Source organism: Macrosteles quadrilineatus, unplaced genomic scaffold, assembly GCF_028750875.1.
Source record: "Macrosteles quadrilineatus isolate MER2022 unplaced genomic scaffold, UCM_ALF_1.0 Scaffold_2__2_contigs__length_208266976, whole genome shotgun sequence".
NCBI classification, from domain to species: Eukaryota; Metazoa; Arthropoda; class Insecta; order Hemiptera; family Cicadellidae; genus Macrosteles; species Macrosteles quadrilineatus.
The window spans coordinates 163,946,465-163,973,783 of NW_026542595.1; the positions used below are offsets into that span (position 1 = coordinate 163,946,465).

Genomic DNA, 27,319 nt, shown 5'->3' on the forward strand with positions numbered 1-27,319 from the left:
ACTGTTCTGGTCTTCAGAGGCTTTTTGCTTTGGATCTTTAGCTACATAGAGATTCCTCTACAATCAAATTGAACTATATTTTGTGGCTGAATTTGACAGGTTCTTAGTGCTTATATTAACTACAATGGCAATCAATTGAGCGATAACATACAGCACCACAGCCACAGATATCTGACCAGAATTCACTCTCCAGGTTTAGAAATTAGATGTGAATTACTTACATAAGGTCGTTTCCCTGAAACGAAAAGTAGCAAACCCAATTATATAAGAATACAAATGAGATTACATAAAATATGTATTGAAGATGCTAAAATCTGTCTCCACTTTTTTCTACAGTACCATCTGAAAATGATCAGATCAGGGGCGGACTGGGTACTCTATTAGGGCGTAAACCTTGACCAGCCCGAAGGCGCCAACCGGGGGGACTGGGGGGTATGGAATACCCCCCTGTACAGAGGGGGGTCCGGGGGTCCTCCCCCGGGACATTTTTTAAAAATTATACCTGTAAACTCGCATTTTTAGGCAATCTAGAAGCATTAACAGTGGAAAATCAGAAATCTGATAACTGACACTATTGGTTAATGTTTGGTTTACAAAATTTAGACTATTTACCCACACGACTTGGTGCTATTCTGACAGTAAATATCCTAACAAAAATAAAAATACAAATGATTTTCTTAGGTTCTTTCGTATTATATTTGTGTATTTTCTTTGTTTTCCCTTGCATGGCTTGGCTGCATGCATACAACATAAATCATTTGCTTCCTGTTTACAGCATCTGCATGAACTTGCAACTGTTGTATTTTTTGGCACTGTAAATAACAGAAGTTATATATTTTAGATTTCTATGAAATTATTTTAACACAAACAATATGCTTTCACTGTGAACAAAACCAATTTATTGACTTAAACTTTTTAGCATTACATTAAGTCAAAACTGTAACCCTAAAGTAGGCCTACCTAACCTATTTCTACAAACTAAATAGCCTAGAGAGAACTAAGAAGGTATTTTAGGCTGGCTATCTGTAAGTAAAATAGGAAAGTTGACAAAATTAGTGCCATAGTGCATATTGAAATAGTTAATTAATAGGCTGTAGCCACATATTAAAATACTGTTTACTGTTTAACCTTTACTGTGTAATGGTTAAGTTAACAAATAAATACACTGTCACTAAATCTATTTAAATTTTGTAAAAGTAGTGATTCTACAATACTGCTTTCGTTCAAGTTTCCTGTGTAGGTAAAGAATATAAAAATAAATTGAAGCTTTCGACACAGAGACACAAATCAGACACTCACTAAAGAGAGCCACATTTTAATTGGCACTGGCAGCTCACACTATTTATTTATTACATGCACGGCAAACGCCATTTTACAAGAGAGTTGAGTTGATATTGATAAAATTAAATGAGACTTAAAGTGAAATAGTTATAGTGTGAGCAATAATTCAATATTATAACAAATATGAATAATATTAAATTATCTTCACTAGTTGTTTGCCACAGACGACATCGTGACACCGACCGATGTCGGATGTAGTCGCAGTCACGAATACTAGAAAAATACAGGTATGGATCACAAACGTAAACAAATGACGTTGTTGGCCCGAATCCTATACTGAGCATTGAACAATTGAACATATGATTTGGCAGTTCCATTTAAGCGATGTTAAATAATGTTTATTTTCGGGCCAAAAACGTAATTTGTTTATGATCCATACCGGCATTTTTCTAGTACTCGTGGTCGCAGTGCAGTTTTTTTCGGGATCTGCGTAAAATGACGCGGGAAGAGGACAGCTGTTTGCTCAGACCACAGAGTAAAGTAAGTGCCTTCCACTCGGAGTAGGCCTACACGTACGAGAGAGAAGAGCTGCTTTGCTCTCGCTTGTCGACAGTGTCTATTCAGGTCTCACGCCCGACTTTATGTTTTGCTATTCACTGCTGAAACTTTTACTCTAAGTTTTTCCTCTTGCTTTCTAAAAAATACATCTCGTCTCATTTTTTAAAAAAATTTTATGAATTTTTCCTATCGAGGGCGCAAATATTGGAATGTTGAGAAGGCGCATCGGCCCTCCGGCCGGTGGGCCGGCGGGCCAGTCCGCCCCTGGATCAGATGGATAGGATTACATATTGACGGATCAAGCAAAAAACTTTTTCCTACAGTTACCTAACAATGTACATGTTCTCTCACTGATTTGAGAAAGCAAAGTGGCCAATTCGCTCATCAGTGAGACAATGTTAACATTGTCTCACTCCAGATTTTTAACGTGAAGGCACGAAATAGTGAGCGCGTAACATGCAGGCAACGTCTGCACGCTAAATACGTTGGCAGCACTGGCTGTAAATCAGCTGGTCAGCTGTTGTACTGTTGTATTTGTCACTTCACATTAAATTTTATATTAAAAGTTCTCTTCTGTGTAAAAATAGGTTATGTTTCTTCACCAATTTATTTGTTTTATGGTAACTGTAGGAAAAGTATAATGTGCAACTCGAGTTCAAAGTACAATTGCCTCACTAGAGAAACCATTCTCTCGAGTGAGTCAATTGCTCACTTTTCTCACTAGTTGCACAAATAACTATTGCTTAATATAATTAGACGTATTAATTATTATTGGTTGTTAGTTACGCATTGATTATTAGTTCTACAGTGTGAATCAAATTAATAGGTGAATCCGAATCCTGTTAAACCAAACAATTTTTTGGGGGAAAAGTAAATAATAGCACTAGGGTGTCCAACATCCTGGAAACCAGGAATTGTATGTAAATTTTGATGATTAGGAAAATTTGTAATTTTATGCAGTAGTTATAGAACCTGGAAATTCCAAATAATTGGCAATAAGCCTATTGCCAACCATCCATTCATTAATGGTGTTCTGTTGGGTTTATTTTCTCTTCTTTAAGGTCGTCAAGTTATCAAAATCGTGGGAGATGATAATGGTCTTAGCAAGAGTATGGTCAATTACAATCCCAAACAAATGGTTTGGTTTATATCCAATTTTACTGAATTTTTGGCTAATATGAACGATTTAGTAATCCGAACAGAGTCCTCTACTAATTATTTTACATTAGCGAGATTCTAGTTTTATTGGGAGGTCTTTGTCGGAAACCTGTGTTTTACTACTGGCCTGCGTCTCATACTTGCTGGACACATTTTATCTTGAAGGTGAATAAATGATTGAATCCAGGATTTTGGAGGTTAATTATATTTTTACATTTTTTATAAATCACAACATTAGGAGGAAGTAATTAAATGGATGTTAACAATGTCAACTTCTCGTTGAGCTGCAGTTGAGTTTTTGTTAGCTGACACAGTGTGATGACCATCAACAAATCCTGGAAAAAGATCAAGATATTTAGTAATGCTTTATGACAAAACTTTATTTTGGAACAGGGATTTACTCAGCATTTAAGGCTCTTCTATGGATGTATGATGTTATCAAAGTATATTGGTTTATACAGGATGTCTATCAATTTTCTTACTTTCAAATCTGACATTTAAGTTGCCTTTTATAGTAAATCTGTATATGATTAGTTTATCATTTATGATAGAGAAAATTCCATTCAAGACACAAAGAATCACTAAGTTTATCAATTACAATCTTTTAAATTAATTATTTCTATAGCTCAGGTAAAATATTAGTGACTTCTGGAATTTGTGACATTGACTTCCTGGTACAATAATTTCACGAGATGGTTAACAGATTGGGTCAACAATAAAATAAAGAAAAGGTAAAAAGGCACGTTTTAGTTACGTATCCAAATAGGGAAAGGAAATTATTTCCTAATACTTTAACTGTGTCAAAAGAAAAGCCATAACAGGGTTTCTTGAGACGGGAAGCAAAGGTATTATTCCCCAGCAAACAACAAACGTACACCTCAGGATCAAAATAGTTATCTGCTTGAAAACTGTGAGTCCAAACCACCTTCTACCCTTGTTTACTAATAATATAAGATACCATGAAGGAGTTTTCAAAGAAACATAAGTTGAAGGAACATCTCTGACCTTGATGTTAGAGTTGAACATGTGTTCAAACTGCTCCGGTGTCATGGTGGGTACACTGTGGACCATATCCAGCAGAGCTCGCCCCACAGTATTGTCAGGCGCCTTACGATTAGCCAACACATCGTCCACATACGCCAGCACATGGTCTAGCAGCGACGTCAGCTTCTGGGATGCCTCCGCGATCAATGCCAAGTCTGTCATCGGCTCCACACTCTGTAAATAAAATGCCATATTTATACAAAACACTTTCTTAAGAGAATCAAGGCAAGCTCTAAACACAAAGAAAAATGTCATACAGTGGACTCGTGATAGTTCAAAATTGGTAGGCCAAGTAAATAAATTAAAAATATTAAGAGGTTCTATTTATTGGGGGGAAAATTAAACATTTGAATTACAAACAGTTCAAATTTGATCTTTGCAATTACCACTGTATTATCATGTAAGGTGCCGGTACAGAACTTTACAATTAAAAAACTTATTTTGGTTACCTTACTCAAACACAGCTTATTTCTTTGTTAAGTTATTTTACAAATTATTTTATTTTTATTTTTTATTATTGTTTTATTTTTAAAATTTTTTTAATTTTGTATGAATTTTGCTATTAATTTTTGTGTCATCAATGACATTATTTAATACTAACTACTACTGTGCGAACAGGATGTATAGTTTCTTGTTATGACAGGAAGGAATCCCTCCCTTTGAATTATAGTGATTTTTGCCAACAAAACTTTGAATTACTGTGCGTTTCAAATCGGCCTGCCCTCTGCTAGGACTTTGAATACCGAGGGTATCAAAATGCATGGTAAAACTTCAAAATATTAAGAGATTCTCTACGGACTGATTTTAAATTATTCAAATTATTGATTTATTCAGTGTTTGAATTACTAAGAGTAGACTGTATTAAAGACTGTAATTTTTTTATTATGTTGGGTCATTAAAAGTTATTACAACAACTTGGTTCAATATACCAAATGAGCAATGGTTCTGTAAGTGACCCTTGGAAGCATGGTGAAAAATATACCAAACAACACAATGATGGGACTCTTACAGCATGTGAACTGGATCTATTTTGCTGCAAGCTGAGCACACTCTTAATTCATATCCATTGCTTGACATCAAACTCATGGACGAAATTCACGATGGTAAGGTTTTCCTATAATTATTTGTGACCGAAAGATATGACGATGATGGCCACACCTCTGCAGGAGACGTTCAGGATTTAGCCTCAATTACAGGAGACAATGATAATGTTTCTGTGACTGATGAAGATATTCAGTATTTTGCCGCTGTAGCGGGAGACGATCATGGCATTTCTGTCACCAAAGGAGATAGGCTAGGCACTTCTCAGAATTTTACTGTCATCAAGAAAGACGATAATGATGTTTTTATGACCTCAGGAACGATATTACCTTGATTACGGATTAAAGTCAGTGTAACATTGTAATTGTTGCAAATTACAAAAAATATGATATAGTGTACCAAATTTAATACTGCTTTTTATTTGTGACCATATACGAGATGCAAAACACAGACATATCTTATGCTTGTTTGTTGCGAAATAATCAGATAATTTTAAATCAATTGTTAACATAAGCTTCCAGCGTAAATACATAAGCCAACGTTGAAAGTATAAAGAGGTGATGGCACTTAAATTTGCTGAAAATATAAATATATTTCTGCTTCAATAAATGTTCTTTCTAACTGTTATTTTGATCACAAAATATTTCCATACATATTATAAAAATATGGTAATAACTTTTATGCTAATTTTGTGGTAAGTTCACTTCAATTTAAAAAATTTCCAAAACCATTAAAGCTATTAGATATATTGTTATTTATTATTTTAACATTTAAGCCCTACTTGTCCATTTATGACCGCACCTTATCTGACAGGGCAGGCCGAGACCATGAAGCACTTCATCCAAAAATTGAATTATTGCGCACCCCAGACAATTATTGTTTCCTTGATAGACTTTACAAATTCAGGCATCCGATGAAAGCCTGTAGTTTCCCAATAATTAGTTCCTCCTCGGGAATATATCTACCTCTTGCCACATTGCCAAGAGTTGTCCTTCTAGCACCAGAGAGCTCATCACAATCAAAGAGCAGGTGATTGGCTGTCTCCTCTGACCTATCACAGTGCCTACAGATAGGTTCACCATCAAATAAGCCCATCCATTGTCTGAATCGACCGTGGCCAGTTATCAGTTCTAACATTAATTTGATTCTTCGCCTGTCTAGTCTCAAGAGGTCAGAGGCAACCCTTTTGAAGGCCTAAACAGAGTAAGCTTGGTGACCCTAAGAAGGGGAGTATCAACCCATCGTTAGCGGTGCATTTCGTTGGCCCATGACGCAATCGAAGAACGTGCACTTTTTAGTGAAATGTCATAGAAGGGTTGTGGGCCAATCATTGTTGTCGCAGAGGCGGCATTTGCCAGTCTATCTGCGGCTTCATTTCCTTTAATGCCTGAGTGTCCAGGCACCCAGCAAGAGCGTAAGATAATGCCTCCTACCCAACTCAGACACAGAAGCAAGACAATCCCACACAAGCCTTGAGTTGAATTCGTAAGAGTTGAGTGCCTTTAAGGTGGCTTGACTATCAGAGTAGATGTTAATTGTCTTGTCTCTAATCTTTGTTAAAATGTTCTCGAGCACAAACCAAGATAGCAGTGACCTCCGCTTGAAAAACAGTTGGGTACACCCCCATGGCAAGACAAATATGGGTGCCTTCTTTTTTTCAATGCACACCTGCTCCAGTGCCCCCATTTTTGATCTTAGAACAATTTCCGTTTAGACCGCACCAATTTTAAGAGAACATCGCAAAAAAAATAAATAAAATGAGGTGAGATTATTTTTGTATAAACTTAGTTCCTCTTTTCATCTACCGTACTAAAAAAATCACAATTATTAACTCTACATCATAACATTAAATTGCATTTTTTTTAGGTTTTTGAATGATTAGGCCTATCTTGTTTTATGTAACTACGTAAAACTCATGAAAATCTTTTTTAAGAAAGCTCGGCTCGGCCTTGGCTCGATCAAAAATCTCAGGCTCGCACACCTCTAATACAAAACATTAACTCGAGAACAAAGGCAACAAAATAAGGTAGGCCTAATAAATTTAAAATTGTATTTTACACAGTGTATATTTTACTAGGGCCTAATAGATATGTAATTTACTGATAGATTAATATAGGCTACCTTCTTTGATCCAACTCCTAGGGTTTTCTGGCATAGCTTGATCCCTACAACTTCTGGCTCGTAGCACAAGACATCCACAGGAACTGGGGTGAACATGTTTCCAGACTTGCCCCCAGGGACACCAATGGAAACACTGTCAAAACAGTTTAATGCAAACATAAGAATATGAACAAATTTACAAGTCACCACAAACAGCCACAAATCAGGACAAATTTAAATATACAAAAGTAAGAGACTCTAAGTAAACTACAGTTGGTTAGCAAGTTTGACCAAGTAAACTGATAGCTTTCTTAACCACATTGTAGGCTAACAATAATGCCACCATTGGTTGAAAAATGGGCCAGTCAACTTGCAAAGACTTAACTGTACTTCATAACATCCATTCTGCCTTCTGCTACTTCATAGTCTTAAACTCAATGTCTTGTATATTTGAATTCATTATGATTTGTGATATATGTTTGTTTGTGGCGACTTTCATTCAAAGCCAGATCAGGATGGTAAATAGACTGTTCTACTGAGTGAAAAACACTAAATTCTTACACAAACAGTTCATCCTAGCTTGCATAGTCTGACCACAGGCCAACAACCTAGCTCGCATACCCTCTACTAAACTAACAGTCCTGACATAAAGCTTCTGTTAAAAATACCTTTGGGTAGTTTGTATGATTCACTTACTTGAGGTATGCTTTGATCCCCATGTGACCTCCACTTAAGGTAGTGTCCAGTGTCATGTGAACTGGGTTCGAACATTCTCTCGCGTAATAATCATGGATGACAACCGAGTGACTGGTGACCTCGTTTCCCGTTGCCCACCAACCTACAATGGTCTCCATCTTGTTCACCTTCTGATTCATCTCGTACATGTCGCTAGCGTAAGTCAGCTCTGCCTCCACCTAAATAAGAAAGGTTGGTTTCAGTTGATTTGTACGTTAAAGATCTGCAAATTATACAATTAATTTTAGTGTTGGAGACCATTAGATGTAGCCTATTGAGATTTTTTTTTTTTTTTTAACCTTATAGGCTATGAAATGATGAAAGATTTTAGTTAGAAATAATAAAATCAAAATTATCAAAAAATCATCTCTCTCTGGTTTGATTCATGGCAGTCTGAACAATAAACGAATCATCACCTGTCTAAATAAATCACAGGCCAGGCAGAGGGACTTCTTGTAATGTCCGAAGGGGTCCAAACGAGATCCTGGAGTCGACACTATATCTTCCTGGACTAGCATTAAAATTTACTGATACCGCTAATCTTGTATTTGGTTATTTGTATGCAATCGTAACAGATAGGCACTATGTATGATACATGCACTATTCCGGAATTTTGTATAATTTGCATAATCAGTGTTATAGTTTAAGTTAAGGGTAAATGCAGATTGAAATTAGATTTTCAGGTTGATAAAAGCTACATAGGCCTAGTTAATAAGTAGTTATTTACCAATTCTTCGTGCTCCTTGTGAGGAACGCAGAAACAGTTGGTCACTTCTACAACGCCTTTGTCAGCGGAGCCTGAAATATAAGTTTATTTATTTGTTTTAACCTTAAGTTAAGAGGATTAAGCCTACCTTGTATAGCCAACCTTCTTTTTTATCAAAACTTTTTATTGCATTTCCAAATTTTTGAAGGAGAGATCACCCATAATATCATTAAGTGCTTCTGTTCTAATTATTTTCTTGCTTGATTTTTTTTATATTTAGGCCTAGTAATTTTAAAAGTTGAATTTAAAAAAAGTTAAATTTAGTAAGAGTTCAAAATTTTACAAAGGTATATGGACTAAGTTAATCATTTTCCATACCTAGCCTATTTTGAGCAAAAATCAAAAATCAAATCGCTAAACTCAAATTGTGCAAGAATTTAAAATTAAACGAACTGTTGTAAGAAAGACTTAGTAAACCAAAAGTATGGCTTTTATTCATTCAAAATTACAACCATGTTTTAGTTAAGAACAAATACAATATTTACAAACAAATCAAATAATAAATATTATCAGGTGATAATGTTCACATCACCACATTCTCCCCCACTAGTTTTCAAGGTAGGTATAGCATACGTAATCCTTTAGATATGACGGAGGCTTGACATTCCTCTTTGGACGTAGTTCCCCCACAGCCGTCTCTGAAGTTGGGGTCTGAGATACCGTTTGTTGAGTTTCATTTTGAACTTCATTGTGGTCAATGTCTGAATCTATATTTTCAACAATCTCTCTCTCAGTAGTGTTGTCTTCATGAGGTAGATCATCAGGAGGTAGGCCAGCGGGTGCAAGATGTCTCAGGGATACTTGTGATTCTGACCCATCTCTTCATCTGACGAGAGCGTACTGTGGATTTGATTCCAAAAGTTGAACTGGCTCCACAAGGTCATCATATTTATTAGATCTTACAAACTTTCTAAGCAGGACAGGACCAGGAGCGGATAGCCAAGATGGTAAGGAGTCTCCATTGGTAGATCTTCTGCTATGTATAAAGAATCTTTCGTGCGGTGTGCAGTTTGTCGCAGTGCATAAAAGAGATCTGACTGAGTGAAGTGCCTCCTGTAATACTTCTTCCCATGCAGCAACTGGCAGGTTGTGGTTTTTCAAAGCTAGTAGGATGGTTCGCCATATTGTTCCATTGAAGCGTTCAATCTGAGAGTTCCCTCTAGGGTTATAAGGTGTCGTATGACTTGTAGCTACTCCGTACTTGTGAAGAAAGTCCGTCAGCTCTCGCGACATGAAAGATGAACCTCTATCTGAATGTACAAAGGACGGGGCTCCAAACATAAAAAATAGATCTGAAAAACATCTGATAACTGTTGCTGAACTAATGTCCTTACAGGGGTAAGCAAATACAAAACGAGAATACTCGTCCACCATGGTTAAAAGGTAACGGTTTCTGGTTGTTGATGGAAGAGGGCCCTTGAAGTCAATATTTAGACGTTCGAAGGGAGTGGTTGCCTTTATCAATTTGCCTTGGAATTGGTGAAATCTTGGCTTCACTTCTGCACATGTTTGACAAGCTGACGTCATCCTTTTTACATCATCCAGAGTGTAGTTTAGATTTTTAGTTTTAATCCAATGAAACATTCGAGTGACTCCCGGATGGCAGAGAGATTTGTGTAATTCAAACAACTTAGCATTGTCCCAGCGAACCGCACATGCCCGAGAGAGCGTATCTGCTTTTACATTCTCCCTACCAGGTCGGTACACTATTTCATATTGATAAGGTGTTAGCTCTAGTCGCCATCTCATAACTTTATCGTTCTTGATTTTGCTTGTATGCCTCTTGTCAAAGATAAATGATAAAGCTTGCTGATCCGTGTATAATCTGAAGTCTCTTCCGATAAGAAATGATTTCCATTTTCGAAGGGCTTCGACAATGGCAACGGCTTCTTTTTCAACAGCTGAATACAGCTTCTCAGATTTGTTTAGAGTCCGTGAGAAAAAAGCAATTGGCCGATTATCTTGACTCAAAGTTGCTGCCACGGCTATGTCAGATGCGTCAGTCTCCACTACCAGTGGCTCTTGCCCATTCCTAGGAGTAATTACTGAGTTTGCAATGTCAAGTTTGAGGGCTTCAAAATCTGCAACCGCTTCCTGTGACAAAGGAAAAGAATTGACTTGTGTCAGGTTTCTTATTTTATCAGAAAACCGATGTATCCATTTTGAATAGTGAGCGAAAAATCCTAGGACTCGCTTTAGTGAAACTTGGTCTTTGGGCACAGGAAGTGACAGTAGAGATTCTAGCCGATCTGGATCAGGTCGAATAGAGTTATGGGAAACTAAATGTCCCAACAAGGTTATTGAAGACTGGTTGAACTTGCTCTTTTCGTTGTTGATTACAAGTCCATACTTAGTTACAGCATCTAAAAATGTTCTTAGATTCTCATCATGATCCTTTTGATCCTTTCCACATACGGTCAAATCATCCAGATAGGCATACACTCCATTCAGTTTTTCTTTTCTAATGATTTGGTCCATGGTCTTTTGAAAACATGCCACCCCGTTGGTTACGCCAAATGGGATTCTTCTGAATTGAAAAAGACGACCAGCAGCCTCAAAAGCAGTGTACTTCTTCTCTTCGTCAGAAATTGGTATTTGATAGTATGCTTGCTTTAGATCAATGGCACTAAAAACCTTGTTCGTCGCTACAGTGGATACTAGATCATCTATGTTTGGTAAGGGATAGGCGTCTAACAGAGTAAATTTGTTTATCGTTTGCGAATAGTCCACACACAGTCGCTTCTTCCCTTTGTCGTTTGTAACAACCAACACTTGTGCACGCCAAGGTGACGAACTAGGTTCAATGATCTCCTCAGTCTGTAGTCTTTCCATTTCTTGTTTTATAAATTGCATATCTTCATCTGAGTAACGTCGTGATTTTGTGGCTATTGGCTTACAATCTGGAGTTAAATTGCAGAATAGTTTGGGTGGTTCAACTTTGGCACAGGAGCACACCAACAGAGGAGGTTTCTTACCTCCAAACCAAACCTGTATATTTGAGTGGAGTTTCATGATATCATGTCCGATAAGCACGTCAGTACAAAGATCTTCAAGAACAGTCAACTTGAAATTGTTGTAATTGTGATTCAACAGATTTAGGTTGATTTTAACAAACCCGTGGACGTTTGATTTCATATTAGAAGCAGCTAGTGATACTTGTCCACTTTCATTATACATTTTAATTTTGTTTAACTGAACAAACTTCAAGTTTACAAAGCTTGATGTACTCCCGGTGTCTATTAAGCAATTTGCTTTCAGGCCATTCACTTTAGCTTCAACTGTAGAGTCCTTCAATACAGATGTATTATGTGTAGTTGCTATTAGTGCAGCTGATGTACTAGACGTCTTCTGTTTTACTTTAAAATGTTGAATTGGATTACTTTTACAGACTCTCGCATAATGCCCTGTCTTGTTACATTTCCCACAAGTTGCTTCTCTGGCTGGACAGCGATCTCTAGAGTGTCTATCATGCCCACAAAAATAACACTTGCCATCAACATTTTTAATAGCGGAAACAGTCGCTTCTTCCTTTTGTTGTAGTGGGAATTCGTACTGACAAGCTTGCTTTGCCAATTCATTCGTTGCACAAGTTTGCATTCCGTACATAGATTTTGGATAGCTCTCGACTTGAGCTTGAGCCATTTCAAGAGCTCTAGACTGTTCCACTGCTTCAGCTAGGTCTAAAGTTTTATTTTCAAATAGTCTCTGTCGTATGTATGACGAGGCTAAGCCATTGATAAAAGCATCACGAATGTAATGATCCCTGTATTGAATCGCATTAACAGCTTCAAAAACGCAATCTTGGCTCAAAAGTTTCAGTTCCGACACATATTTGTCAATAGTCTCACCTTGTTGCTGTTTTCTAGTCATTACTAAATATCTTGAGAATATTTCATTCTTTTGTTTGATGTAAATTGAGTTAAGAACTCTCAAAGCGTCTTGGTAAGTTTCAGATTCCTTGATAAATTTATAAGTAGTAAAAGATAATCGATTAGTTAGTAGTTTCAGTTTCTCCTTGTCTTCAACGAATTCTGTCATGGTTAGAAAGTCTTCGAATGTTTGTAACCAGTGCGTCCATTCCTCTGAGGCAGTTGGAGATTCCGGGTCAATTTGCAATTTGTCTGGTCTAAGGAATTTCTCCATTGTAATGTAGCACTAACTGAGTTTATCAATGAATGAATAAAATTGTTGTAAGAAAGACTTAGTAAACCAAAAGTATGGCTTTTATTCATTCAAAATTACAACCATGTTTTAGTTAAGAACAAATACAATATTTACAAACAAATCAAATAATAAATATTATCAGGTGATAATGTTCACATCACCACACGAACTTTAAAAGGGACTAAGAAATAATTCTCATTCCTGAGGTCTACTGTTTGATTTAAGCTGTTAAACAGGCGCTAAGTACATTATCGAAAATTGGAAGCCAAAAAAAAGTGAAAACCCCATCTTTGTTAGCTAACCTTATAGTAAGCTATGCCTGACAATAAAACATTTGATAAGTTGCAAACAATTTTACACCAATGTAGGATTTTTAACTAAGTTAACTTATGCAAGGTAATAACTTGGGTAGCATAATATCGTAGGCTATCAGGCTATGGTTAATTTTTCAGCCCAACAAGTCATTGAAAAGAAACTCTAAGAGTTATATGTAATTTATTCTTATCTGTGTCTGAAGGCAATACGTTTAACATTATTAAGTTATCACACCAAATGAAATATATATTAAATATATATATAGAGGACACTTTAACGCACACGACAGTATCAAGGTCAAAAAGTTGGTAGCCTAATGCAAAAGCGGCGTAAAATGGACAACCAGTCAAGTTCAAATCTGTTGTTGGCCGTCTTGCGGAAAAATACGGTCGCGTATTGTACATTTATACCAATAATGTCACGAGATACAAGTACATTTTAACGCACACGACAGTATCAAGGTCATATAGCTTACCTGGCAAAAAAGTTGGTCATACAAAAGGGGTGCTAAAAATAACCCGCCCTATGTCAAATTTACGTGCGATACTCATCTAGGGTTAACTCATTGCAGCATAGTTTTACAACTACGGTTGAGCGAATTTTCCTGCATAGTGTTAAATTTTTTCCTAGACCTAGACATTGCATATTGTCACAGAAAATATAACGACAATTATTTTTATAGGTTACATGTTAAAGTATTTAAATTTATAAAGATGGATGGGAGTCGTGCACTAAAGTAGACTCCCCTAAATTTATGAATGATACCTGGAAATTAGGCCTATGTTTATCAATTTGGTGTCATAAATGAACTATAATAACAAATTAACTTAGTTTTGAAAATCACATTCCAACTTGGTAATAGGCTAATTGTCTAGGCCAACTTAAAGAGGCCTGATGTCTGACTCCATCATATTGCCGAATACAAAAGTATCGATACCATTACCATCAAAACCTAACTTCTAGGACAACTTAATGGTAATGGTATCGATACTTTTGTATTTGGTAATATGATGGAGTCAGACATCAGGCCTCTTTATGTTGGCCTAGACAATTATTACCAAGTTGGAATGTGATTTTCAAAACTAAGTTAATTTGTTATTATAGTTCATTTATGACACCAAATTGATAAACATAGGCCTAATTTCCAGGTATCGTTCATAAATTTAGGGGAGTCTACTTTAGTGCACGACTCCCATCCATCTTTATAAATTTAAATACTTTTGCATGTAACCTATAAATATAATTGTCGTTATATTTTCTGTGACACTATGCAATACCGGTAGTCTTGTCTAGGTCTAGGAAAAAATTTAACACTATGCAGCAAAATTCGCTCAACCGTAGTTGTAAAACTATGCTGCAATGAGTTAACCCTAGATGAGTATCGCACGTAAATTTGACATAGGGCGGGTTATTTTTAGCACCCCTTTTGTATGACCAACTTTTTTGCCAGGTAAGTCAAAGGCTATGTCAAATTTACGTATTGATACCCTTAGCGTCATGGTATATGACGATAGCTTTCTAGGGTTAATAATCCTGAGTTACCTAGAAATTATATTTTAGGCTACAGTGCACAAGAATAATAACTGGGCCCTACTCACTTGGCATTGATAGAAACTATAGATAATAGTGATGTTACTATTCAGGGAAGTTACACTATACTATAAGGCTGTTTAGCCCTTTGGAACCCCGTCATGCTATATGACGATATTTAAACATCTTTGCTACCAATACTGTAGACTGATATTCGAATATAATAGGTTACGTACCTTGGTCCGTCTTCAGTCTTATTTTTAGTCTATGGATGACTATAAATAACTAAGTAGGCCCTACCTATATGTGTTGTTGACCTGTATTTATATAATGATGAAGACTTCTGTCGGATTTTTTACCATCTTCTACACGATGTTTTAAAGGATTTGATAATGGGTCTTTGTACCCGAAATTAGTCATCCATAGACTAAAAATAAGACTGAAGACGGACCAAGGTACGTAACCTATTATTTATATTATGATACCTTTCTACTGTTAATAGCCTACTTAATCCTAAGTTATCTAGAAATCATATTTGACAGTAGACAGTGCAAAAGAATAATAACCGGGGCCTACTCGTTTGGCATTGATAGAAACTATAGATAATAGTGATGTTGCTATTCAGGGCAGTTACACTATACTATAAGGCTGTTTAGCCCCTTGGAACCCATAACTTAGGTTGGCATCTGGAATGCCAATGCTTACCCATGAGAGTTCCAATGACACGATGTGCGTCTCCATTTCTTCTTTCATAAGCATCCACTATTTGAAATAAAACAACAGGATGAACACGAACCATCAAATTCAATGCCATTGTTCTTAGATTAAGAAAACTGCAAACAAAATTAGTAATAATAATACGGTGTTGCACCTAACCTATACAGGAGAAACGAGCTATGTGACAGCGCCGACAGCGGTCAGGGAGCGAGGGAGCGAAGCGAGACAGTCTGAAGACGAAGAGAAGAAGAAACTGAAGAAAGAATGAAACAATGACGACGAGACTGAGACGACTGACTGGACTGAGTGACTGGCCGACTGGCCACAGAAACCGAGACCGACGACACGACCCGACAGTCGGAAACGAGTCCACTTTTTTTACGACTTCAACTCTTTGACTACACGATAAACTTTTTCTCATTTTGGGCTGTCAAATAAGGCTTAACATAACTAGCTAGCTTTGATGTTATCTCATTTGTCATTAATTATGAAACACCACTGCGTTACGGTTTCACAATCACTACTCTCTGGTTGAACATTAGAGAAAAACGTGCCACTGTTTTTGCTAGTTTGTTTTCGATGTTTCATGTTGTTAGGTAGGCCATGTGATCGGTCGGTGGGATGCTGTCAATTTCAATTCATTCCAACAATGCTATTTATTTGGGGTTATCCGTTATTTCGTGGACTCATATAAAAAAACTTATTTAAGTTATTGCACGTTAAAACCTGTGTATATAAATTTATTTTGAAACATTATCTATTGTTTTTTATAGTAAATACATACTAACTCTTTTCAAGCTATGGAATGGTGAAAATAGTCAAGTTTCCTGGTTTGGAGATATATTGGTATAGTCTTGGGTTTAGCCTAGCCAATACATATATGGTTTAGCCCCATGGCTCTTGATTAACATCGGTTTAGGATCTTGTTAATAATGGGTTGCTCGTAAAATAAACTTTTATTGAAATCATAATGTTGACATATTTTTGTTTACTTTTAATACTTTCTTATTAAATGGCGACCATACAAAGTAAGTGTTTTAAGCCAAGTATGAATGTAGATGAGTGTAGGGTGAGTGGCGCGATCTTGTAGTCTTGTTAGTGACCAAGGCCGACATTCCTTAAACACACCTGTTAATTAATAGCGCATAATGGCAACTAAGGGACCTACAGTTTATTGTGGAATCCGAACCACATTTTTCCTTGGTATATACGAATTAATTGGTCTAATTATCAGGATAGTACTGCGGTTTACTTTCAACAAAACAACAGGATGGCGCTATCTTCATCTTGTCTCTAATTTGACGAGTCCCATCAATCAATCACACGGCCAACCTAACAACACGAAACTCTTAAAAACATCCAGCAAAAACAGTGGTACGTTTTTTTAACACAAAGTTTTTACTCCAGCTATTATTTTAGCTCATTGGAATGTATGCGTTTGAACCATGGCCACCAACTCCAGGCCGTGGTCTTGGAGAACTGGCAACGTCGCAAGTAGGGTTTATTCACGGCCGCCTTTAACTACAGGCCGCGGCCTGGTAGAATTGGCAACGTAGCAAGTGGTGTTGTTCAGAGACAGACGTCCCATAAGATAACATGGCAGACAGGTGACATCAGCTCATTAATTCGCACTTTATTCATTTAAATTTCAATTTATGAATATAAATTTATTAAAAAATTGAAAATAAAATATACAGAATTAATTGAAAACCGAAACAATATGAATTAAAATCTATATCTGGACATTTTTTAAAGGAGTCAATATTGTCATAGTCCAATAACCAATCTTTCGTAAATACACAAATGCCATTAGCTGCTTCCAAACAAAAACAGCTGTTAAAACACCAATTGCGACGTAGCCAGTTCGAAGGCCACGGCCTGTAGTTAAAGGCGGCCGTGGTTGATTAGTGTCAGGCTCAGACGTCCAATAAAGATAACATGGCAGACAGGTGACATCAGTTCATTAATTTGCACTTAATTGATTTTAATTTATGGACAAAAATTTATTAAAATATTGAAAATAAAACATACAGAATTGAAAACCAAAACATGAATTGAAATTCTACATCTTTACACTTAAAGCGGAGTCACAGTCAACATTTTCATAGTCCAGTAACCAAGCTTTCGTAAATAAACAAATACCATTAGCTGCATCCAAACAAAACAGCTGTTACAACACTACTTGCGACGTTGCCCCTATTGCATTGCCACATCTGTACTGCAGTTGGAGTACTCCAGTCACTTAAGACCTTTCAGAAAAATCGCTTCATTATAGCAATGTAAATAGTTATTTGTGCAACTAGTGAGAAAAGTGAGCAATTGACTCACTCGAGAGAAATCCTTACTCACGAGCCGTAGGCGAGTGAGGAATGGTTTCTCGAGTGAGGCAATTGTACTTTGAACTCGAGTTGCACATTATACTTTTCCTACAGTTACCATAAAACAAATAAATTTGTGAAGAAACATAACCTATTTTTACACAGAAGATATCTTTTAATATAACATTTAATGTGAAGTGACAAAATACAACAGTACAACAGCTGACCAGCTGAATTACAGCCAGTGCTGCCAACGTATTTCGCGCGCATACGACGTAGCCTGCATGTTACGCGCTCACTATTTCGTGCCTCCACGTTGCAAATCTGGAGTGAGACAAAGTAATTAGAGTGAGACAATGTTAACATTGTCTCACTGATGAGCGAATTGGCCACTTTGCTTTCTCAAATCAGCGAGAGAACATGTACATTGTTAGGTAACTGTAGGAAAAATATTTTTTTCAAATTTTCGTCTTTTACCTAGGCCATTTTACAGTAGTTCCACTTTATGTATCTCCATAAAAATACCAAAAACTATAGTTTGTACCCACACAACACAAGAACACCTTGGAATGTCCTGGGGATATCCTCTGTATATCCCGCAATGTCCTCAGGATATCCTGGGAAACTCCCTGGGATATCCCTATGTCCACCCAAATCCTGATCCCTGGAATATCCCATCAGGATATTATACATAAAAAAACAAAATAATAAATATTTAGTCTGAAAAGCACTTTTGCCAGTCAAGTATTTTAATTAAATCCTACTAATATTATAAATGAGAAAGTTTGGATGTATGGATATATGGATGTATGGATGTATGTTTGTGACAAGTGAACGCGAAAAATACTGGTCGGATTGGGCTGAAATTTGGCATGATGATAGCTGACATTCCCGATTAACATATAGGCATATTCTTATTTCAAAAATCCTTTCGGGCTCCGCCCCAGTGGCTCTGGAGTTTCCCATGTTAACCTAATGAGAAATGGAATTATTGAATCTTAACAGCTGTTTCAATTAAACAAGTTGGTCCTGTTCTATGATGTTCAATAGCATTAAAGTTACAAGGATTACCAACAGGGTGCAGCACTATTATTTCTGTTACATTTATGACAACAGCTAATTTGCAACCAAAAGGTGAGTGAGCGTAGCGAACGAACTTCAACCTGGAGGCGAGTTAGCGAAGCGAACGAGCTAAACTGAAGGCAAGTGAGCGCAGCGAACGAGCTAAACTGAAGGCAAGTGAGCGCAGCGAACGAGCTCCAACCTAAAGGTGAGTGAGCGTAGCGAACAAGCTCCAACCTAAAGGTGAGTGAGCGTAGCGAACAAACTTCAACAAGGACGTGATTGAGCCATGCGAACGAGATAATCTTGAAAATTAAGAAGTTAAACGGGGCAAAGCCCGTGGGTTACAGCTAGTAGCTCATAAAAACAAATTTTGGGAAAAAATAGAAACAAAAATATTTTTGCCCAGTCAAAAAGAACCGGGTACCTTTGACTTATGAAACTCTTATCTTATCATCTGAGCTATTTGTGACTGTTGATATTACTAGTTTTCAAGTGGTTAAAGAGGAGCCGACAGCTGAAATGGTCGCAATACTTAAAAATATTTTTGATACTATGATTCTGTTTAGGCATCAAGTTGTTAAATTGTTTTTCTGGGAGTTGTAGAGGATCGATACTTTAATAAGAATATAGATTATAATTGTTATATGATTAATTAATATTTCCCCTTAAATTTTCAACCAATAAATTTTCTCAAATAACTTAGAATTTAAATTAGAAAGAAAATATTTGCATTATTATTATTATTGTAAGCAGGTGTATTATTATTATTATAAAATGGTAAAAATTTAGAGTTTGATAGTTATTATGCCCCACGGGGAATATCCTACGGATCTCCAAAGGATGTCCTATGGATATGATCGAAAAACATGATTAATTTTTATAAATCATTAGTAACGTTATTAGTTATTTTAATTCAAAAGAGTATTGAAAACCTTTTTAATAACGTTTCTCAAGCACTTGTCACTTGAAAAAATACATCCAATACTATAAAATATGTTTTAATATAGGTAGCCTATCGAGAATATCCATAGGAAGTCCCCAGGATATCCTCAAAATGCATTCGTTTGTGTTGGATATGTGCAATATCCTAGAGTGATCCCAGGGACATTCTCAAATCCTGGGATCTATGTGGGATATGGTCAGGATCCTGTGCTGTGTGGGAAAGCTGTATTCGGTAGCATATTTCGAGAAGTACCGGTACTTACTTGAGTTATTAATGGATTTTACAAATAAATTATGAAAAAAGGATATTGTGGATATTCTAGGGATATGCCAAAGATATTCCTGTCCCTCGATCAAAAACCCTCAAAAAATTAGATTAATTATTGTAACGGGAATATGCCAGGAATATTCCTATATCTCATGGGATATTGGGACGTTTTGGGAACTCTGTGGGATATCCTGTGCTATGTGGGTAGTCATGCTATGTTGTTTTTAGGAAAACCACTTAATATTTATACTATCCACCAACAATGTAAGTTAAAGGACACTTTTTCCCTTTTAAAAATTATACTGGATTTAAACTTAACTTAAAAACAAACACCTCATATTCCTATTAGTGTAAATGGTAAAAAGTAATAAGGTACCATTAAAGCAACCAATGATATGGTCTACCAGCCTTTGATGCTTGGTAGTGGGATAGAAATTAAAATCAATGTTAAAGCAATAAAATATTGAAGTAAGGGTTGTTTTCCCTATTAGACAGCGTGATGTGGCCACTGAACATATCTCGTCACCGCTGTAGTTTCACAGCCATGTTAACAATGGTATTCTGATTCTCATTTGGGGTAATATTTCCACATGCTGTAGAATATATATTTACACACCAGAAATAGGCTTTGAGGGTAATGAAATTAGAGATGAATTTGTGCCAATGTCATGGCATCTTGGAACATCTATTTAATGCATAAATGTTAAAAGTCCTTAAAGAGCCCCATTGGCGCCAATCCCAATCTTCAATTGTATATCTTAAGCCATCAGAAGCATAGAAGTTGCCAAGTTGAAATCGTCAAAGCTGTGGGCCAAACTTCAGAATAGGCCTATAATATGCACTAAATTAATTGGATGGTGTACAACTAAGGGTCTCAATCCCGGGATTCGTCTCAGCCGATCCCGGGATCAATCCCGTGATTCGTCTCAGCCGATCCCGGGATCAATCCCGTGATTATATAATATTATGATTTTTAACTTTTTAGCTATTTTAAATGAGCGAGAAGTAACACCCCAAGCGCGAGAGTTGGGGTGAGTTGAGTACTTTAATGTTTTAAACTGGCCTTACCAGTGTTACACTGTGCAATAATTCCGTTTTCTAAGTAAATAAATATTACCACATGGAACTTTCATTGCGCGTATTTCTTATTTAGTGTTTAAATGTGGACGCGTTGCAGAAAGTCAACAGTCCCGGAAGGTCAAATAATTTAAACCTGTGCCGCTAGGTCAAAAACTACAATGTTTGCAGTGTCTGTAGATCAAAAATCCCAGAAAGTCAAATAGTACAGTCCGGGCTAAAAGTTTAGTCTATTTTAAAGCAATTGACTTATTGGGAATTTGACTTAATGCAACAGCAGTTTTAATATAACGAAATAAGATAAAATATAAGTTCAGTTTCGCTGAGTCAACAGTGCCGGAAGGTCAAAAGTATAATCTGTTAAAAACAACGATAGTCCTCTCGACGCATGTCTTCAATAATTTCGTGTTTTGGTGTTCTTAAAGTTGTGCTAAAATTTTGAAATTTGGCACAGAGCTTCTTGGTTAGTCCTACTCGATGACTATTTTGTTGGAACTTTAAACTATTTACCGATCTAATTAATAAAAAATGATTTGTATGGTGAAATAGTTTTAAATCGTGATTTCTAACATGAAAAAGTTAGCATGCGAGATTTTTTTTTGTTTTTGGGTTAGAGAGGTTTTGTCTGTGGCAAAGTTGTAGCCAAAAGTGTAATGCGTAAAATATATTTTTTTGAATTTTTTACAATCAGTGGTTCAGTAGATAACTTGGGTTGAAGAGGACGGCAAATGTAGCATTTCGCAACGCATGGAAAGAACTACATCGTACGATGCGACTGCTGAGTGGACTTTTAATTTATCTAATTTAATTTATCTAAGGACAAGAAAAAGGTGAATATACAGATCACCAGTACATTCATATTATTTATAAAACATCTTTCTTTATTACCAGCTATCATTTTTCACTTATAAGAATACATCATAAACAGGGTGTTAAAATAAGCGGGGAGATACTTTACCTAGTAATTCCTTGGGTCAAAATAAACAGAAAATCAAGGATAACATTTTTTCCAAAATAATTTCGTTAACCAGATATCCGCCATTTTGTATTTTTTACATACAAATATTTATCTTTGCACTTTTCCAACCGATGTTTATCAAACTTGGTATGTATGTTAAGGTAGGAGAGACCCATGTTATAAACAAAGATTCATCTCGATTCACCCTAAAATTTCAAAATTTAACACTTAACTACAATATAATATACTCTACTACACCACAATATTTACGTATCACCATAAATCTTTAACAAAATAAAACGTTAACATTTTTAAAAACCAAAGTAAATCAATATAATATTTCTTTTTTGAAAAATATATTTAAAAAACAGGCGATGGTAAAATAACGACAGGCGAGTTTCGATCTGGGTGTTTCAGGTTTGAATCTAGGAGGATTTAACATTAATTAACATTAATGTTTAATCCTCCTAGGTTTGAACTGATTGAGAGGAATACATGAAACCGAAGGGGGGAGGTAGCAACAAGTGCACTAGTATTTACTAGTGTCCAATTACAATTTGATGGATTTAACCAAAACCTTTTCTATTTCACTTATTTTCAGCTGTTAAATTTCAAACGATACGTTTTAGCGACATCATTAACGTTATTATCATCATCCTCGTTAGAGTTTGGGTTTGCAGCAATGTATTTTTATGAATAAAACCTTTAATTTGATACCAAACTTGACCTCTGCTGCTATTAATTGACTGTATGCACTATTAATTAACAGCTGTGTCTAAGGATTATGTCGGCCTTAGTCACAAACAGGACAACAAGATCGCTCCACTCATCCCACACTCATCTCCATTCATACTTGGCTTAAAATGCATACATTTTGTATGGTCGCCATTTCAAAGCAAAATGGCTACATTATCAATGACAAACGTGGAAAACCTTATACGAGTGTGAGTAAGTCCGAAAACAACTCTAAAAAACAATAAGCAATAAATTGCAAGAACCGTTGCTTATATCATTGGGTATACACGTATGTACTGACGTGTATACTCAATGCTTATATCGAACGAATGTACATCGTGAGAATTTCCATTAGTTGTTCCATTTAGTTGTGTGTCCATTAGTATAATAGTTTAGTTGACTCTTTTAAAGTCAGCGGAAATTGTGACTGTTTTTACCCTTGAAATAATGTTTGTGTAGTACTTTGCAATCCTACCAATGCTTATAGAATCATACGATTACAATATTCTGGCTAGAATATGTCGCATAGAGTGGTGACTACTGTATCTTTTTGGTTTGCTTGTAAAACAGGATCAACAGAGATTTTCCATCGACTTAAACAATACGATAGGTACTCTCAAACTGTTCATTGCTATAACAAACTATCACACAGTTTGATGAATATTTGTGTGTAAACCACATACAGTACACCTGTAGTCTATCTATTTTTCCTTTTATTTTTCCAAGACTTTATAGAAAATCACGCATTACGTGATCAGTGAAGAAAGGTGTCAACCTTGTTTTATAGGTAAAGAAGAACACTGCTTCATGTCAGAGCATTCAGTTATCTTTCAGTTATCATTCAGTTTACCAAATATTTGGTGAGAATTGTAAATGCTAGTCCACCTGTACCTACCCTTCTAGACCTGTACGTAAAAAGAAATGTACTGTACACTGTTTAAGCTCGTCAATTGTACTCTGGATGAATGGGCAAGAGATAAGAGGGGCCCAATCAGCTGTTTGATAACGGTATTCGTGCGGTTTACTATTTGAGTTTCCTCGTTCATAATTCTACTATAGGCTTTATTTCTGCATAATACAACCGACTTGCTTGCCCGTAAAATATTTGGGATTGAAACTGTTCAATAGTAATAGTATTCATTAACGTATTATTATTAAATTTCTTGTTGTCCTATTATTCAACAGCGACTCGAAAACCCTTGTTTCTCTGTAGTACAGCAATATTGTTACGCACAAGTATTAAGATTGTTTAATACTGACATTGCATTATTATATTTTAATTTGAGCCTAATTACGACGGTCTACGTACACGTTATTAGTGATATAGTAACATTGTTTATTATCATATTGTTGTATTACACGAAAGACATTAATTTACGACGATCCTTCGGCTTACATATTATTGGATCATTTGTTTACGTATCACGATTGTAAACGTTGATTGTTGGGGTATAATTTTAGCGATTTAAATATTATACAGAGCACCTACGGTTAGGAACAAACTCCTACAACAGTTTTATTGTTATTTAACATACTAATCAACAATAACGTTTGCCGCCAATTGTATTAAATCTAATATGGGTCCTTGGAACCTATTTTTGTTAGTTTGGATGTACTATCTCTTCCCGATGGTGTAAGTGCTGACTGAGCCAGAAGACAGGCAAAAAACAGCCTTGCAAGAACAACGACTCATCCGTGCCTACCACGACCACTCCCGCCGTTATCACCGTGACACTGGCGTACTACACCCAAGGCAATAGTTTTAGCATAGATTTATCATTAACTTTAGATACTGCAAGTAGAGATTTCATTTAAGAGAAACAGATAAAGCATTGACTTTGGATACTACAAGTAGTCATCCCATTTATGAGAAACAATTATACAATTGACTTAGTGGACTTGTAGGAGACATCTCAATTACGTGAACTATATTTAGCATTGACTTTGCAAAAGTATTGGATTACAGTACTATGATAGCTCCGCTCAAAATTGCAAGCAGACAACTGCATTGTACACCTAGTACATATTAGTACACGCAAAATAATGCAAGGGACCTTGAAAGAAATATTGGCAATGAATTTTTCATAATGGCAGAAAATAATTACAGTACAAAGCACTGTGGTGCATAATCAACACAGTAAATCAATGAAAAAAGAAAAAAGTTCAAAATCTACACATTTCTTTCTACATCTATTATTTCTTACTTTACAAAATCACCGAAACCACGCTCTCCTCGTGTAAGTATAGATATATTGTGGGAACTACATCTGCCCTAGGTTGAATTAGCATAATAGCGCAAGTTTAAATGAGAACAATTGTATGACTAAAACTAGTAAAAATAATTGATTTGGTAACTGATGACGTTGTTTAGACCTATCAGGAAACTACACTCCTTTACCACGTAAATATCTAACATAGTTTGTACCTCTGTGATTTCGTCTAATCATATTCAGTGATTCATTATTTACATAGTTTGACTTTTTCGTAGGCCTGGTTGTAATATAGCTTATGTCTGGTTTTTCATAGGTGTTGTCGTTGGTTATACAGTAGTACTTGCACATATTCGCGCCTTTTTTAATCCCGCGCTTTTATCGAGTGCGTTGACATTGACTAGTTATTCCAACTATTGTCATCAGTTTCTTGTTCTGTAACACACATTCTAATCCTGATGTATCCCTCACTACATTTCCGCCTTGAACTGCATTATTTGACGAGCGTCTGGTTTAAATACATTAATCTATTTACAAGCTACATTATGAAATATTCATAATGTACCTTGCAAATCGATTAATAGATAGTCTACTAACTAATTTACTCCCTACAAATAATTAGGTAATACATTATTTAATACAGTGATATCAATGACAAATGTATATGATACTTTTACTAATACAATATTCTTAAATTTATTACACCTATTTGCAAATGTTTCAGCTACCTTGTCCACAGTAACATTTACATTCGTGTAGTTCTTGACAGAAGACTTTAATACAAAACTAGATGTATGTCTCTTGGACTTGACATAATTTCAAAAAGAAGTGATATTGTATACAACTCACAACAAAAATCAAATAGTTAGTATACGCTGTCCTAATTGTTATTTTTACTTCCGATTTTATAGTTGTAAACAAGGCAATAATGGTGGTTGGAAAACTTAAGTTTTTCGCATACTTGTCTTAATTTACAGATTCGGTTGCATCCTTTGTTAACCAAAAAGGATATTTACATTTATTGACAAAATAAAACTTAGACTGATCCATGATTATAAATTCGATGACAACTGCATTTGCATCACCATACTTATGCAAATAGGTCCAAAATAAATCTCTCATAGACAATATAACTTATAAAGACCGGCCTCTGCAGTAATATGGTTTACCGTACTTATTAATTGCGTACTTATTAATTTACCTTACTTATTAAAAAATAGCAAAGTGCCGAAAATTACCAATTTGTGGGTAAACCAAAGTAATCCAACCTAGCTTACTCTAACCTAACCTAACCTAACCCATTCTTAGATCAGCAAAGTGCCGAAAATTACCGATTTTGGGTAAACCCAGCTTAGGTTAGGGCTGAGGAGCTCAGCTAAAGGTTATTTTAGGGAGTCCTTGGAGGCTAGTGGCCATTTTGGATAATTTCAAACAGCTGCTGAAGAGCGATTTATCGTCCAAAAATATTTTTTCAAACACCAAAGTGATTATAATTTAACATCGAGTATAGTGTGAGATTAGAAATGTTCTTTGTAGTTTTTTATTGTTCTCCAGTGGAGTCAATGAAAGCTAACAGCCATCTTGGATTTGTCCCCCATAAGAGCGATGTTAATTACGTTAATTTCAGACAGCAGCTGGAGATTTATTTACAGTCCAAAAGTATTTTTTCAAACATCAGAGTGATTGTAATTTAAATATCTAGTATATTGTTAAATTATAAATTGTCTTTGTAGTTCTTACATTGTTTTATGAGTTACAACGTCTAGGCTCCAAGGACTCTTTTACACTCTTTTATTGACACTTACCAGTCAAATGTGGCGATATTAATGATTTATAACGCTTTTAACGATTTTCAAACGTGTTTTTCGTGGTGAAATATGTGTTTGCTGAAAAAGTGCAAGAGGAAAAGAAGTTTGAAATGACTCGAATAATAAAAAATAGGCTTCCATTAAAAGAAAAAAAGATTTTTCAAGCGCTTATAATCGCCGATTTCTAAAGCTTTTCTCGATTTCCAAACGTGATTTTCAGGGTGAAATAGTCGTTTCCCCCTAAAGTGCCAAAGGAAAATAGCATAATTTTGGTAGATAAGGTAAAAAATGCGATAAAACATAAGTAGTGCAAGTTCAGTATTGCCTCCTGGATTTCACCAATCACGTATTCAGACCCTAATTCCAAAATTTAGTTAACCTTGCGCTGAATTTTGAGATAAATATTGCAAACCCACAACGGACCTTTCCAGTTCTTGCTTATCTTGACCGCATATCTCTCTTATCTCCAAGACTACAGACTGCGCAATGAAGGAGGGTCTCGTGCCTATGCCTAATCTGACGAAGAATG

At 35.9% G+C, this 27,319-nt stretch overlaps 2 protein-coding genes across 2 annotated transcripts in view; both read right to left on the bottom strand.

Annotated features, from left to right (window-relative positions):
* LOC128985483 (protein kinase shaggy-like) overlaps window positions 1-27,319 on the bottom strand; it is a 211,949-nt gene that overhangs the window by 110,250 nt on the left and 74,380 nt on the right. The gene's annotated exons all lie outside the window — the stretch shown is intronic.
* Window positions 3,187-15,632, bottom strand: LOC128985486 (eukaryotic translation initiation factor 3 subunit F-like). Its single transcript, XM_054405017.1, has 6 exons — window positions 15,398-15,632; window positions 8,645-8,715; window positions 7,879-8,096; window positions 7,204-7,336; window positions 4,003-4,215; window positions 3,187-3,332 (listed from the first exon to the last, which is right to left on the bottom strand). Exons 1-6 carry the CDS (start codon window positions 15,504-15,506, stop codon window positions 3,246-3,248), a joined length of 831 nt encoding a protein of 276 aa, XP_054260992.1. The 5' UTR covers window positions 15,507-15,632; the 3' UTR covers window positions 3,187-3,245.